We start from the raw sequence: 17321 nt of genomic DNA on the forward strand, positions 1-17321 counted from the left end.
TCTTTCGAGAGGTATCCATGTTGTTCTCACAACTAGTTTGATCTTACCCTGGAAAAAAAGTTTGCGTAATACAACAGGACGCTTTTCTCACGTGAATACGTATGTCCCTGTCTCCTTTCCTATATCGCATTGGAGAAAAATACTTTGCTCTGTATTGCTAATGTGTTGTAGGTATTGGAGACTATGAACAGTGGGCTTTCCTCAGCTCCTTACCCAAGGTGTAACATTACACACTCACTACTTTGAGGTACAAACAGCCATTAGAAGCAGGTGCCAAAATTTATGCAGTGTATTTTACAAGTAACGCTTACTTAAAGTTTTTGAAACAATTTTGTGCGTGTGTACTGACACCCTTTGCCCTTCACAGATCTGTTTATGCATATTAGCCTTGTAAAATATTCACTTTTTATCCTCTTCACCACAATCCATTTGTCTTTTCAGCAGGTTTATGTTCAACACTATTGGAGTGGAATGGCGATTGTACCATTTAACCCAACAGCTAGCTGGGCTTGAAAATGTATCCGTCCCCTTCCTATTAATTACTCTTTAACGCCTATTTCTATCTCACAGAGTCGTGTATCATCCTGGTTTATTTTGGAGGAATATAGCCATAGGATGACAATTATTGATGGAGCATAAAAACCGGAGCTAAAGACCGTATAAAGAAGAAAACAGAACTGATGGGGGAAGAGATGAAAAGATGAAAAATTGACTAGAGAAGAAAATTGGAATGAGCTAATTTACAAAAGAAAATGAACAAACCACGGCCAGGTAACTCTGAATAAGATTAATTGCTACACGCTTCCTTCCTCTTTGCAATTTTTATCTTATTTAATCTTCTATTCCACTTTTCTGTGTAACTCTCATAAACTCCAATTGCACTCTCACATAAGTTTGCTAGCTGGGTGTTGAGCGAGATCCTCTGTTTGCAGAAATGGTTACATCGCTATCGACTTTGGTATTGTTACTCAAATTTAAGCCAGCCGAGGATTTGCTCCATTGACTTTCATGGATTTATTTTTAATTTATTACTCTTGAGTTCAGAATCAAGTGCTCCGGATATAAATGTTGAACATAAATAGACAGTTTCCAAATCTAAACAGTATAGCCACAAGTACCATACAGAAAAACAAGCTAGGCATGTATAGAACTGCCTGAAAAGTTAACCAAATGTTTCTGTGCATTTATTAGTAGTTTACTGTTTCTTAAACAATAAATCGAGATTCAGAAAACCTAATTAATTTAAATGAAGTCTTGTTTAGTGAAATGGGAGCCTGTCAAAATAGTTGTTGGGGAGGACAATTAAGTGGTACAAATGTGAGTGCAAATTTTGTTTTTAAACTTTAAAGCGTGTCGTTTGTAGTATACAACGTATGTGCACAATACAAATTTCATACATTTTCCTCAGTGACAATAAAAAGCGCAGTTTATTATAAACTGAAGTAAAAATTAAAAAAAAAAAAAAAAAAATCACAGTTTTGTCATTGGTATGTGAAGGTTGTTCCAGGGGCCCATCCAGAGCTCCTCTTCGTCTGACTGTGTGTGTTCACTGTGCGACTCCAAGGGCTCTTTGACATCCACATTATCAACAACCGACTCTTGCTCTTCTGTGCTTTTCATTTTGGAGCCCCCTGGCTTTGTTACTAGATTTTCGGCCCCTATAGTAGAGGAAGCAAATGAGACACTGCAAGGTCTTGTGTTCATTTTGTCACTAGAGGATGGTCCCTTTGACAATGTGTTCAGTGGGACATTCTCCTCGTGTGTCACTGCAAGCTTGTCCAGTTTCTTGAATTGTTTCCCCAGCCTCACTGGAGATGTGACTTTTAAATTATTACCAAGGCAAACGCGACGGGTTCTGACAACAGAGCCATTCTGTGCGATGTAGATGTTCCCGTTGATGTTGTTTTGAATATTGGGGTTACTAAGGCGATTCCTCTGGCTGGAATCGGGAGCGCTGTCTTCTCCAGTGGAGCTGGTCTCATACTCCGGGTCAACTATCAACTTGATCCTTTTCTTCCGGGCCCACTGTTTGACAATAAATAGAAACGTCGTTAAATCTCAGCACTATTTCTTACATTTTCATGCCCTTTTCCTATCTGTTGTTTATCTTGTCTCTTATCTAGACACTCATTCTTTATTGACTTGGTCTTTTGTACCCCTCCTCTTGGATTGTACACAGGTATTTAATTGATTGCCATTGCGTGCCCCTGTCATATATACCTAATGCTTGAACACGCAAACAATTCTTTGTGTATAAAGTTCTAAGATGGATACATTTATTTTACTTTTTGAATCGCCTAATAGGAGTCAGACAGAGTGTATAAAAACTGATGTTTTTCTTCAGGTTTGGAAAGTAGCGTGGGGTGTTGGTGTGGGTTTTGGGTTTTTTTTGGCTGGTTAAAAAAAGCAAAGCTTGATATCAGGGTTTGTGCCAGTGCCAATCTGGTGCAATCAATGGAGGTGCTTTGTTATTAAATGGAAGATGGTGGAGAAATGAGACGTTAGAAGTTTCTATATTTTTTTAAAGAGTTAACGCAAACAATTTCCATGTTGCTGTGACTTTGTACTAACAGTGATTACACAAACTCCACTACTTATTGTAGCTTATAATTGATCTTTTTAAAATCAATGCCTCCTTGCGGTGTACTGAAACAAGCTACTATCATTCTTGAATTAATAATGGAACACTTATTTCACTAAGGCAGCAGCTGCCATCCCAGTTAACTCCCACTGCAATACATACGCATGCACAAGAAAAGCCAGTTTTGAGAGAAAGAAAATCAGGCGAGGTACAGGCAGGTGGTGATTACTCTTAAGCTTTTGCGAAGTTATACTTTGTGCAAATTACTTAGATGCCTACTCTTTTGTTCCTGATAAAGACATACGATTTTCTCCACAAAGATACATTCAGGTGGACGAAAAAACTGACTAGTTTAAATGGGATTTACGCTAAAACACTGTGTGCAGCTACAACTTGGTGCTACATGGGAATAGAAAAAAGCAGGTAAGCGATCATAAATCTAGTTCACATTACAACTGGAATTAAAGACAGTAGTTGAAAAGTTAATATCGTGCTTTGCAGCTCAACACCAATTGTCCTGCCACGGTAACGCGACAGCAGGCTTAAAAATTCAAACATTTTTCTCTCCCTCATCTAACAGAGACTTCCTAGCAGAGCTTTGGTGCAACTGCCAGAACTTGTACTAGCTTTAAGGCACTTGCTCACAAGACTAATCCAATACTGGCTCAAAGATTTAATTTTATTTAGGCTTCTTCTGGTTTATCTGGATAAATCCAAGCGGCCAAGAAGCAGGTCTCTGGCTCTTGATACAAGGTAAATAGGGCACAGATAGCTCGCGCGTGTACAAAGCTTGTGTGAGAGCTCCTTGAGGAGCTACGTCATGCACAGGCTGCTGCACGCAAGAGAACACAACGGCCAACAGTCCTTCCTACACAACCATCGTCATTCTGAGCGCAACTGTGCTAATGGAAGTGCTACAAGATTTCTCTATTGAATTACATCCGATAGTCCAGGTTATTGAATTTTAAAAGGCAGATACCAAAATACAGAACATAGGGGATAGTTACCTTCAGCAATACTTTGCTGTTACGTACCTCAGCCTTCTAAACAGATGTTTAAAAAAAAAATACAATCACCGCTCACTTTGTACAAAAAAAAAAAAAAAATCAAGCTCACTTTGTACACCGACCTCTACATTCCTGTCTTGTACATCACCGGCACCTGAAACCTGAATCCCATGATGTAACAGTTTAATCCCAGCTGTGCTAGTAATACTCTGCAGTTTTGGGAGTGTTGTTTTGCTGCTATTTCAGTTGCCCTCCCTGCAAGCGGGACTAACGTTTACAGCAGAGAACTCACCTGAAGATTAGCAAATGTTGTACAGTAACACAATGTGAAACCATATATCACTTCTAAGTCTTTTCATCCTCATCATCATTCCCAGGCTTCACCAAATTCTGTGTTTTGCCCCTTTGCCTTCCTACAGTGTTCCATTTTGTGACAGACATAACCTGCATGAACACAGGTTTACCAAGCTATCCTTCACATCTAACGCAAAATGCGACGTTACCGTGCTTCATGACGTGCACAGGGCAAAAAGGATGAAATGTAAGAATCAACACAATGCCTCTTTAACTACATCACTGAAACGAGCAGAGAAACACAAGTACTCCTGCCATTGCTACATGAAAACTAATCCTTCTAGATCCACCACTAAGTATGCCTGAGTAGTCTCTCAGAAAAATTACGTTAGTTTGGTTTTCTACAGTTCTATACTTAAGACAGCACATAGGGTTCAAATGCTGAAGAAATAAGCTGTGACATTTTCTTTTTAGCCGTCTCAAGTGTGTATTGTTTAGAATCATAGAATCATTTTGGTTGGAAGAGACCCTCAAGATCATCGAGTCCAACCACGACCCCACCCCTGGCACTGCCCCATGTCCCTGAGAACCTCATCTCCGTCTGTCCAACCCCTCCAGGGATGGTGACTCCAGCACTGCCCTGGGCAGCCTGTTCCAATGCCCGACAGCCCTTTCCGGGAAGAGATTAGGAAAGACCACACAGAAAGCACAGCAAACAAGATCACTCCTTACTGCAAAATGTCCACCTACTGTCGCTCCTTTTTAAAAGGATGTGGAATCACCAGTGGTCTCTGACTCGGTAACAGCAGTATCCAGGGTCTCATCTGACTGAGACTGACTGTTTTCCTCAGACATCTTTTTTCTTATTTTCTTTCTTTTCATGTTGGTGTCAGAACTTTGATTCTCAGTATCGGGGGAAGTAGCAGTTTTACCAGAAGTGTGACTGGTTGTGCTTTTTGTCCCTTCAGTCCTTTTGGAAGTAACACTGATTTCACTTTCTAGGTAAGAAGATTCATTCTTACTAATAGTTTCCTCCCTGTTGCTAGCATCTGAATCATCCTCTTCTGCACTTTCATCCACACTATCTTCACCATTCACAGCTGTTTTTCCTCTCTTGTTTTCTTCAGTAGCAGCAGATTTTGCATAGGCAGATGTTTCAGAAACTGCTTTATTTGAGTTATCTGCCTTCTCACTGGGGCTTGCACTCACTTGCTCCACATCCGCTTGTTCATCTTCTTCCGACACCTCCTCTATCGTGTCTTCTATTTCCAGGCTGGCAGAGGAGGTTTTGCTTTTATAGCTGGATCCTGAAGTTTTCCTGTAGCTTGTGTCCCTGTCACTACCTGATGCATTAGAGCTCATATTTGATTTCTGGCTGGATCGCCTTGGTCTGCCCCGAGAGCCATCTCCCCTACTTTTTATACTGGACCTTTCAGTGCTTCTTCTACTGCTGGACTCACTAGTCCCTGATTTGCTGTACGAACTTTGCGTAGATGAGCTCTTTGACAGGCTACCATCTTCATCGCTGTCAGAGTCTTCCTCATCATCATCATCCTCTTCAGATGAGTCCTCCTCTGATTCACTGCTAGAGCTGGATCCAGAGTCGTCATCGGAATCCCCAAATTCGTGCCCGGTTTCTTCATCGGAGTCCACAGTACTTTCAGTGGCTTCATCTTGGTCCAGAGTTATTTTCAAGTAGTCTTTATCTTCCGACTCCGAGCCAGAGCTACTGCTCTTCACTGATGATTCATCCGAAGTGTGTTTTCTTCTCTTCTTTTTCTTCTTCTCATAATCGCTATCCTCATGTTCACTCTCTGCTGTGATATTTATAGAAACTCCTGATTTTCCTTCATCGCTTTCATATTCTTCCTCTCCTTTTCCTCTTGCATGCACTGAATCTTTGCTAATAGGCTCCTGAAATTTTCTGGAGACGCTAATGCGTTTTAGCACATGATTTAGTTTCCTCATCGAAGGTCTGTCATCTGTCGACTTCTGGAAGTAACTCCCCCTGATAATCATGCTTTTCTCACCATCCACTTGGCGAGCTGACATCAACTTGGCGTAACTGGAATCTTTCCTACCGCCTTTCACTTTCTGCAGAATCATGGGGAATATCTTTGCTTTCTTCCATGGAGAGCGAGCAGACTCGGTTCTTCCTACCGGTTTGTGAGCACCGACTGCCACGCGACTTAAATGCATCACAGCTTTTAGTTTCCTTTTGCCCTGGCCGGTCCTATAGACTCTTGCAGAGCCGTGTCTTAGGTCCAGCCCACCACCTAAAGGTCTACCTTCTATTTGAGGCCCTGCTCTCTGGCTTATACCTCTGCTTGGAGGACCTCTGCCTTGACTCATCCCCTGCAAACCGTGAAAATGGAACTTGATTACAATTTGAAAAGAGAGTTATTGTGACAATTCATACCCTAAAACAAGGCAGCAGGAACAAATGCAACATTTTTTTTCCGGCATCAAAACTTAACTTACCTGCTTCAGAATAGCTTTTCACCAACTTCTAGAATATGCTGGGAGTACACAACTACCTCACTGCAACAGCGAACAACACTGGCTCAGAAATGTTATCTATTCTCGTTTAATTAAAACCCACGTGATGGATTAAGAGGCTAGTATTTCTGAAAACTAGTTTAAAAAAAGAGGAACATTTACGCCAACTTTCTTCTGGCTGCCACTGACATTTTAAAGTTTCTTTACATTCAGTTGTGAACTTCATGATAATGAGTTTAGGTGACTGCTCTTCTCAGTGGAAAATCACCAGTTACAGGCTGAATATTAGTAATAACCCATTTGATTAACAATATAAAAGGGAGTTACCTAAGGCTATGGGGATTTTTCTTCAAACTAGAAATCTACCTTGAGGGAAAAGCAGATGTAGATATTAAAAGAAACTTTGAAATTCCTTTTTATTCCTAGAAAAAGGAAAGAGGTGCTGACACAAACTCTACCAGTCATCAGAAGGGCAAACACAACGATTAGCATTGGAGGAGCCGCTTGTTTGGTCTATACAGAACACAATATTCTAATCAATTACAAAATGCATTTGACAAAGTTGAATTGTCCTTCACCTTGTTGCAGAGATGGAACGAGCACACCAGAGACACTTACCTCTTCTGCCGTCGATCCGTGCGGACTATAGTAGTAGCCGCCGTCGTTCTCCACCACGACTTCCCCGTACTCGTCGTACATCCCCGAAGGAGACAGCAGGCGGCGGCGGCTCCCGTACTGCGGCAGCTCGTACCTGCCAAAAACACCATCGTCTCTTCAGAACGTGCACCCATGTGTTCGCGTGCCTCCGCGCACAGCAACAAATGCACACGCTCGCATCCCGTAAGGACAAAGATTCCTTTGCTCTCTGTTCTCTCTGCCTTTGAAAAGATCATGATTCTTTTTTCCTTAGCATAACACAATCCGAAAGCTCTTCCGATTGCAATTGCCCACAAGCCCCTTACAACAGGAGGATGACCCAAACTGTGAGCTCTCTGGGGTCAGTCAAGAATCCATCAAGTGCAATGACCTTCTTTCCAGGTACCTGATTTTTTGGGGGATCTTTTTTATAATTAGGGAATGAAAGAGCAGGTTCACTGGGATCGCTTCTGGAGAATCCCCGTGAGCTTGTGAGAACAGCGACAGTCCCTGCCGTGCTTGCAGTCAGAGGGGCATCATCAGAACACGCAGGAGGAGGTTTTTCTAGGTAAATGTAAAAGACCAGACGCTGGCTGAGAACTGGGAGCAGAAAGTATCAGTCACAGAACTCGGGCTGGTGAGCCACAAAAGAGGAGGAGATGATGGAAATTAATCTCTCAGACAGCAGAAATATGCAAACAAAAAAGTGACTATAAAACTGGTATGATAAATGGAGTATACACTCTGCAGAGTAATAATTAGATTCCTAAAGAAGCAGGGAGTTATACAACGCCCCCTTAACTGCTGAAAAGGGTTTTGTTGTCAGCGCACGCCTTTGTGGAAACAAAGATTAAAGTAATCCTGAGCTGAAGGTAAGTCTCCAGATTAGACACTGTAATGATAAACATCACCAACCTGGAAAAGCGGCATTTTCAGAAATATATAGGGAAAATGAAAATATACCCATGCTCATAGCTGTAGTAATCTTGTCCATAGTACTCCTGCCCTGGATCAATTCCAGACTCCATGCTTAACTCCTGCCAAAAGAGAAACACTGATTGAATGAATGCAAAGAGTTATACACAGTAATGACTGATGAAAAAGGTACAACGAACAGTATCTTAAAGTGCAAACCACCAACATAAAAAAGGATAATAATTTGAGGAGCATTGACAACTGTCAAAAACCATAATGAGAGGCCAAGAGGAGCTTTAAATGACATTTTCCTGGTGTACTCTCTGGGAGGGACTGTTTCAAGTCAGCTAAATGAAGATGCTGTCCTGGTGTGGGACACTGTCTCACCCTGAACAAAAACCTTCAGGACACACAGCAGTGTCTGACGCTTTCACTGCTTGGCAGGCCAACCGCTTAGTTCATCTCTGGGTACAATAATCGATTTTCACTTGACTGACATCTGAAAAAATAGACTGCAGTTGGACAGCGAGGAAATGATTCGGTCTGTGAATCTGGCCATGAAACTAGGAAAGCTTTCAGTCTGTATGACGAAGTCCATGGAAGCAACTACGAAAATGCTCAAGGGGAAAATAGCAAGACATAGTAAATTTAAGGTATTTAATTAAAACATCATAAATGGGATAACAATGTCCGGACTTTCCTTTTCATCCAAAAGAGTCAGGGGGGGAAATATCATCTAAGACAGACGGGCTTTTATTAGGAAATTACGTACAAGCCATTTTAAAAGTTATAGAATAATTAAGAAGTGAAAAATGGTGGTACCTCTGGTCTGAGAAGAGAAGGTCTCAGCAACTGCTGTTGCTACGAAAGAAAATTAGAAAGGGGTTAATTAGGCAGCAACAACTAAAAAGTGCATGTCATTTGAGTTAAGATTGGAAAGAAACCCTAAAAGCACAGCTCCTTCCGAGCCTTTTGTAAGGCAGCCACCTGGGTACATCCTTACTCGGTGAAAAGCAGAACACTGCTAAGCACCTCGTGCTAAAATCACTTTACAGTCCCCTTTTTCTTTTGCCTAATATAAAATCAAATGCCCAGTTTATGTGGTGATTCTCTAAATTATTAAACTCAAGAACTTCTGCCAGAGCCCAAGAGAACTACGGTGTGGTGTATGTTGGAGGCAGCAGGGAGACAACGGCAGACAAAAAATTATCCCCAACAGGTAGGATGCAGATTTATGGGAATCTGCAGTAAAGTTTGTGATTCGCCTATTAGAAACCTGAAGCGATTGGACTTCTTACCGAAGTTTTTACTGCAACACCATCACTCTAATTCTCCATTTACTTCTGTGGCTTTTAACTGAGTACCTCCCAACCACGACAGTGAGGGATTATCTCGCTTGTTTTCTCTACAGCTTATGTGTGATTTCTTTCCATACGGGGCCTGCGGTGAGACAAGGACGCTGACACGAGGGAAGAGACCCAGAACTGACACGACGATACGGCCGTTCTCAGGTGTGCACAATTAAACACGGCTCATTTTTGGCAGTCACGTTGTTAATTACTCTGCATCTCCAGCTTTCTGCACAGGTCAGACTGATACACCTCACTTGCTGTTTTGAAAATTAGGATCAGATTTTCTCAGGAAAATCAGTACCATTGTCCCCACACTCCTCCCAAAACCTGGTGGCAAGATTTCAGCCAACTTTCTTGGCCAAAACCAAAACGTGAGAGATGGGGAAGTTCTGTATCTGAATGAAGAGACAAAAATAAGCTCTGCAAAAGGAGGAAAAATCACAGCTGAACAGCAGAAAGCTTGCATTTGTAAAACCCTCCCGAATAAGGATCAGTAGGCTCCAGATTAGTAAAACTGACCTCAGCAGTAAATAGCGGCCTTTATGACAGAAATGTATTTTGGAGAACTTTCCAGTTATTAAATTATTCCATTCAGATTTCTGAAGGAAATTCTCCATGTTACTCATTGCTGGAGAAAAAGCTGCAGCCAGGACAGGCTACACCGAGCTGCAGAGGTGGTGGAGGTTCTGGTTGTGCCATGATGGTTCCCAGACCCCAGGGAATCTTTTGGGAAGTTTTTGAACCACTTTTATCTTTCTGGCCTCTAAAACACCCAGTAGCAATGAGCTTAACAAGACAGCCTGTATGGGAAAATATGTTGATGTGATTAATATTTTAAATATAACTGGGAAACAGCCTTACCTCTTGCTGTGCATATCCTCGCCTAGAAGTCAGAAAAAGAAAAGAAAATATTAGTATACTCCTGCAAGACTATATAAAGATGCATATTGCCATTCTTTCTGGAGAGAGGTGAAAAGATAATGTAATTAGAATTATCACTAGCAAGAAAAGAAATACATATCTACAATACGAAATATGTTTTTCTTTCGATTTGCTCTGCACATACAAATCATTGCATGAGCAAGGCTAGTGAATCTTTGGGATCTTTTCTTGCTTTCGATTGCAAATGAATGAGAGGAAATCCCCAAAAGCCAGAGAGCCGGGGCACCCAGCGGAACTCAGCGAGGGGAAGGGGGCAGATGCTGGGTTTGGCTTTCCCTGCGCTCCCCTAAGAGCTTCGGCCCCGGCACCTTCTCTGTTCTCTCGGAGACCATCTGCGAAGAGTCTCCGTTATTTCATGCAGCTGCTTAAGCAGTAAAACGGTTTCTCTTTTCCTTCTAGACTTTCTGTATCCACTTGGGACTTGCTAGAAATCAGCCTGAAGCTTCTATTACTAATTTCTTGTAACAACATTGTTATTAACATTACACATTCTCTAACATTTGCTTAGCAGGGGGGAGTTAAATTCTTTTTGCTATCTATGATTATTTTGCCTCCGGCTTTGTGCTTTTGATCTTACTGGAAATTTTTTGTTGTTTTAATTCATTTTCTTGGAGCCATTCATATGCATGACAAACGTGCTTAGGTCTATCAAGTTCTCTATTTTCACATTTTGTGCCAGAAAATTAAAATGCTTTACACAAAACGAGGGAAGAGCAATTTAGGTCTTAGCATTATTACTATAAAGGATAAGCCTTGATTTTTTTTGTTTTGTTTTGTTTTAGAAGGCAAGGGTAAATGCTCAAAATTATGTTGAGCTTAACCTAGTACAGACAGCAGTCTAGGGAAATTCTTTAATCACACTTGAGTAAATAATAAAGAACAGAAATCCTTTTCATACTTCAATATCACCATCTATAAAAGTTTTCTATTAATATTCAGAACATGGAATTGATTATCAACATTAAGCTAATGCTGTTGCCCATATAATATAAAACTAAGGAACAGCTGAAACGAAGATTTATCATCAAAAGATGATGTGTGACTTTTCGACACCTGCTTGAGCAACACCGTGCTTAGCTTCCATTTGCCTACAACGATCTTTAGATACAGAAGGTCTTGTGTTGCGCAGAGCCTAAATAAGCCTACTACACTTAATTGCTCTTGACTAGTCACTATATTGCAGATTAAAAGCATAAGTAATTCTAATTAAATCTGGAATTCAACTTTCTTAAAAACAGCACCATGCTGTGTTTTCACAGATGTTTATAATTCTCTTAAAGTTTTGTGTGGCCATGACTATAAGGCAAAAAAGGCGGCAAAAGACAAAAAAAATACGCGTTCACTCAGTACGGAACAAGGAGCTATTCTGACAAAAAGTACACACTGCTGGTATGTAACGGGAAAGATCAAACAAGAGTGAATCTACCTGTACAAAATGTGCCAACCTTGCACAGGTCTGTGTTGCTAACTGAGGTTAAAGGAACTGTGATTTACCTAAAGCATCAATTTTCCCAATTACTGGCATCCCAGTAAGCATTTGCCATTTCATACTTTGTATCTGTTTTCACATTAAAAGCGTCATAAACCCCAAATACTACAGACGCTACCTATCAAATTGCCCTGACTCTTAAAATGGAGGTCTCCTGCAGTTCAGACAGCCCGAAGAGGGGTCAAGAAGCTTATATATGCTCAACTTCTTACCAACTACTATATGAGTTATAATACTTTGTAGCGCTGCAGAACTGAAGTAGCATCCAGACATCTCAATGGGACAGAACTATCGGTACACTTTCCTTCCCAGTCTAATAGGATGATTCTTTAACAAAGGCTATTAAAAAAAACCACCAGAAGAACAAAGGTTGCATTAATTCCAGACACAATGAAACCAGGCTTTGTAAACCTTCCAACTCAAGATTCCAGAATGAGAAAGCAGGTATTCCTCATTAGTGAAGAGCTGATTACCATGATGCCCCCAGACTCTTCTGAGACTGATGACACCAAATATTCAAAAAGGAGATCCTGTGTGATGTCCATTCTTTCTGCTTGAGGAATGCCACAAACAACTTTAGCCGGATAAAACCTTAATTTATGCTGTGATTTACTAGACACCTGCAACTAGACATTGCAAAATTAGGTCATATTTGTCTAGTATTTCACTGGTCAATGTCATGAACTTCACAAAAGCATCTTCACAAAAGCTCTAAAGTGGGATTTGGGTACTTAAATCACTTAAATTCAATTCTCTGTCTCAAGGGTTGATCCACTTAAGGGTGAAAAGCACAATAATTTCTGCTGCTCATCTCTGCACACTGTCCCCTGTCCCCACGCCAGGACCGTGGCAGACAGAAGCGAGAACATGTGTAAGTCATCTTCTGATTCTGGCTCTTAAATCTTAAAAGTTTCCCTTCCTAATAGCCGCTAAACTTTGACGATTTGCTGCTGGTGCTGCCGTAAGTGCCACTGTTGGAGAATTTCGCCTCATCGGCAGGTATTCTACATCTCATTAATTAAACAGGTTCTGTTACAGCAAAAAAAATGCTGTGATCAATACTAACTCCCCTCACACATGTAGCTACTGTACATGTCACGGAACTACAGTCTAGCCCAACAAGAGTTTTAAGCAAAGAAAAATTCTAATGTATCAGTGAAACGTGTGATGGAGATCATGGAGTTTGGCTCTGGGACAAAGAAAGAGAAACTACCTTCTACAGTTTCCGACTGAAGCATCCACACATGTCCTAACTGCAGATTGGAAAAAAAAAAAAAAAAACGGAGAAAAGAGAAAAAGCCAAGCACCATGGAAATGCTGAATATTTCTACACAGTCTGATAAGTAGTTAATTACCTTTTTGCTCAGAATTACAAGATTTGATATTGAACTGGGGTTTTAGTTTTTCTTCATTACGTCATACCCGCCTTTCCCAATAAGCTTCCAAAAATTGTCATTTTAAACATGAATATTTTTCATTTTGGCGAAAGACTAAAAGGAAATTTGCACATTGAACCAAACTAGCACTCATTTAAATGCCAAAGCTGCTTTTACTTACCATTTTCCAATGGACAAGCTAATTTACTATCATTGACATATTTCATGTAAAAGTCTAATTTAGATGACTGTGAGCAAAAAAGCCAGTAAGTAAATCCATATTACATGGATTTTTACAAGTACTTGAAAAACCTTCACTTGGTGACACTAACCAGAGTGACTTTATTACAATTTAAGACAAGCGAGATGTTTCAGCCATAAAGCTCATGGCAAACTAGCATGAAAATTAAAGAGAGAGACACAAACAACATGCACATGCAAAGTAAAAAAAAAAAACAAAACAAAAACAAATAAATGCTTTGTACATTAAAGAAATTTACAAAATAAAGACTTTTAACATGCAGTTAACAATACAAAAAAATGCAATGGAAGGCAGAACGCAGGTAACAGGGGGGAAGAGCAGCAGGTTTACTGACAGATCCAGAGAAAACCCTCCTGACGTAGAGCTGCGAAGGTGAGCGCGGCGTCACCTCCCGCCGGACGCGCCGATGCGTCACTGCAAGAACCGCGGCTCGTTCTGAGCCTGCTCGCTGCCAGGAGCCGCTTTCTTGGACATCCCATATTTGACGGTAAGATTCCTCCCACGTGGTACGTTTTACGGGCAAAGCAAGAGATTCCAATGACAGCTGCAGAAGAATCACTGCGTACTGATATTACCTACGGCGAAGGCTGCGTAACGTACAGCGGTACCAAGCTCTGCCGTCTATGCCTGATCCCTGGGTAAAACCGGACAGTTTTCCCCAAGAATTTTTTGTAAACAGACCAAGAACCAGCATCACGGAACAGTAAGATGTAGCTCTGAGAGAACAACTTGTGGAAATATTATACGTTACAAATTGGCGAGTGAACAGGAAAGACAGTGCCTCTCAATTGTGGGATCTGGACTGAGGAAGCAGTGATATACAGCAGAGAAAGGGAAAAAGTCTGAATTTCTGGAGAGTCTGAGGCAGATACCATTTGCTGCATTAGAGTCATCTCACTCAAAACATTACATGCAGAAAACATCCAACCGAAAACGTCACAGCGCTGTCGACTGAGACGGAAAGCGTTTCTCGAGCTCCTCCACGACACAGCTCAAGTTGCCGTTCTGCTGGTTGTGCTCAGCCGCAGCTTCTGGAGCTGGTGGCTCTGGCGTGGCAACCGCTTTGAGCTTCGAAACGTGCTTGGGCAGAACGTGGTTTTTGTCTATTTGGCTGTACATGTTGGCCACGGACTTTTCGATGGCTGCTAAATTCTGAATGTTTTTAAGAATCCCTTTGAGCTCCCTGCGGGGAGGAGGCTCTGGCACGGTGGCCGGCGGTGGGACAGGTGGCTGTTTGGCAGGGGATTTGGAATGCTTGGCAGGGGAGAGGCGCTGGGGGCTAAGAGGAGATGAAGAAGAAGAAAGAGGAGCTATGGGCAGAGGTGGGGGATGCGGTGGCAACAGAGGAGGGGATGGAGGTGGGGGTGGTGGTGGAGGTGGCAGCAGCGGAGGTGGGGGTGGGGGAATTGTAGGTGGATCTGGAATGCTTTCTGTAACTTCTTTGGGCTGAGGAGCCAGAAGACTTTGGCAAACTGGTTTCTTTATCCTAAAAGACGGAGGAGTTGGTTTGCGAGTTGGTGGAGGAGAAGGTTCTTCAGGATAGTCGTGGTGAGTGATGATGACAGAGGGGAGCGCGGAGGCCTCTGGTTCAACGACTTCAGCACAAGGTGTTGGAGAGGACAGAGGAGAAGAGCGAAGGTGAGGAGAAGAGCGAAGGTGAGGAGAAGCAACCACGCTTTGAGGAGACTGCTCTAGCACGTTCTCTCCTTCTTGGAAACGGATGCTGGGTGTTGGCGATCGGAGGGATCTCACATCAGGAGACTTCACTTGCTTCATCTCCTGCAAAGCCTGCTGCTCAAACTGTCTTGCCTTCTCTTTCACAGTTAACTTGGGGCCACTCATTTTTTGAAATAGCGGACTGCTAATATCAGCACTATCTTGATTTTCAGTTCCTTCGTTCTCTGCTTTGAGTCTTTCCTGCTGCCACTGAACGGGGTCCATGACCACTGGCCTGCTCAGAGAGCCAGGCGCGTGTCTCCTATTAACGTGAGTTGGCACCGTCCACGCGCGGTGACCGCCCCCCAAAGAGGCATCTCCCAAGACAAGGCTTGAAGGAGAAAGAGTATCTAGCGCGTCGCTTCTTTTCCGTAGAAACTCAGCAGCAGCGGGACTTTGAGGGACACCTTCCACATATAATGGGTTTTGAGTAGTTAATGGGTTCTCATCAGATAAAAAAGTAATGTTACTTGAGGATTTGGGGAGATTATTGTTCAATGATCCACTGATATTAGATTGCTTGTGAGCCGCGATAGCACGGGAAGCAAAGGTGCTTATAGCTCTCTGACGGTCTCCTTCTTCTAAGACTGACTTTTTTCCCCTGCTTTGTTGGAAATGGTAGAGAAGAAAAAGACTTGAAAGAAAAGAAGATAATCACATGTGAGGAAACATGCATGGACACAGATACTTATGAAAAGAGAAAAAAAGAACTTATGGTATGAATCAGAGCCATTAAATTACTTCTAGCAAACTACTACTATCCAACAGAAAGACCACATTTACCAGACTACTGGGCAAGACATTTACTTCTACATCTTCTTTAAGGGAAAAGGATTTGAGGAGGAAGAAAAATTAAAACAAGTTTTCAGCTACTCAGCAGTTCAAAAATAACGCCTTCTTAAAAAAACCCCTTACATTTCAAAAATATCAGTCAATACTGTACCCTATCTGCCAGGGACACAAAACAGCAGCGCTACCTGGTTATGTGATACTGTTTCTCTACGAGGTAATCTAGGCTCATAGTATGTATACTGTATGTATAATTGTGTCTCCATCGTTCAAAAGGCAGTGGCACTGTGCATACTGCACGCAGCCCTCACAGAGTATTCACTTTTTTTATATATATATATATATCTGTATATATAGGCCAATGGGAACTGAAGCCAGTCAGCTGAGATGCATCTTGTACTCAGACCATTCTTCTGAGACTGATTTATAAAGAACTGCCAAGCAGGGCATTGGTTCTTGCATTTCGGATACACATACGGATGCAGAAATATCATTGTGTCTGGACTGCACCTCTGCACCACGTTAACCCAAGTGAAAAGCCCCTGCATTTGGACTACATTGAATTTCTACCCCCAGAGTAGGAGGTCTCACCATTTTCTGGAATTCATCTGGCACCTCCGAGTGTCTCGTTAACCTACACTCCTCAAATATTTGTAATACCACAAACTTCTGAGCAGATTTTAAGATAAATAGTATTTCAAAATCAATATCCACAAGCTGCCAGCTACAAATGTGTGCCCTTAGAGCCCTATTTTAAATAAGGCTTACCTGAGGCTGAAAATAAACTTATTTCCCCCCAACCTGTGACAAATTTAAGATATTGGCCAACACCAGATAGGACTAAAAACAAAGCTCTTATCCTTTCAAAGAGGAGGTTACCCTTGTTAGCAATGAGACTGAAACAAAATGCATTTCCATCGCTGCCATTTACAAATTTATTGCAATTAAACAGACATCTGTCTAGCATGGGGATGCAAAAACAAAACCCCTAAGCAGAACAAAAAAACAGCCCGAAAAAGAACACCTACTCTAAAAAGCTCTCTGAAATATTAAATATCTCTGTCAGACAGGCTATAGTGAGGATATGATGGCGTAAGGGGACATTATGGTAGAAATGGGGTTTAAAGACTGAATTGCACTTCCATACAAGTCACGTAAAGCTTCACTACCTCTGGAACTCCACGTTTTCAATGCCCTTCTTAAACCTTCCTATTTTCCACAGTTAAACAACTGCAGCTGAAGTATAGCATGAGTAGCAATGACTTCTACACACACACAAAAATAAAAAATACCATATAAAACTTTTTTTAGTGACTTAAAGTTGTCCAGTATTTTCATACAAACCTTAAAAGCTAAAAATTCTAAGTGTCGTCTCTAACAAAATTTGAGCTGTATTCTTCACAATTTATATAAAAAAGCATTAGGCTTTATTAACAAAAGGAGCAGGGGAAAAATTACATTTT

The 17321-nt window shown here is 41.6% G+C and overlaps 1 protein-coding gene across 1 annotated transcript in view; it reads right to left on the reverse strand.

Moving 5' to 3' along the window:
• Nucleotides 1-1411: 1411 nt before the first annotated feature.
• PCDH15 (protocadherin related 15) overlaps nucleotides 1412-17321 on the reverse strand; it is a 340270-nt gene continuing 324360 nt past the window's right edge. The window contains exons 33-38 of the mRNA XM_065638430.1: nucleotides 10146-10167; nucleotides 8755-8793; nucleotides 7981-8054; nucleotides 7000-7132; nucleotides 4765-6237; nucleotides 1412-2025 (exon numbers count right to left, since the gene is read on the reverse strand). Coding sequence (XP_065494502.1) covers nucleotides 1471-2025; nucleotides 4765-6237; nucleotides 7000-7132; nucleotides 7981-8054; nucleotides 8755-8793; nucleotides 10146-10167 — 2296 coding nt within the window. The 3' untranslated portion in view covers nucleotides 1412-1470. The remainder of the gene's footprint in view (nucleotides 2026-4764; nucleotides 6238-6999; nucleotides 7133-7980; nucleotides 8055-8754; nucleotides 8794-10145; nucleotides 10168-17321) is intronic.

Source organism: Caloenas nicobarica, chromosome 7 (assembly GCF_036013445.1).
Source record: "Caloenas nicobarica isolate bCalNic1 chromosome 7, bCalNic1.hap1, whole genome shotgun sequence".
Classification (NCBI taxonomy): Eukaryota; Metazoa; Chordata; class Aves; order Columbiformes; family Columbidae; genus Caloenas; species Caloenas nicobarica.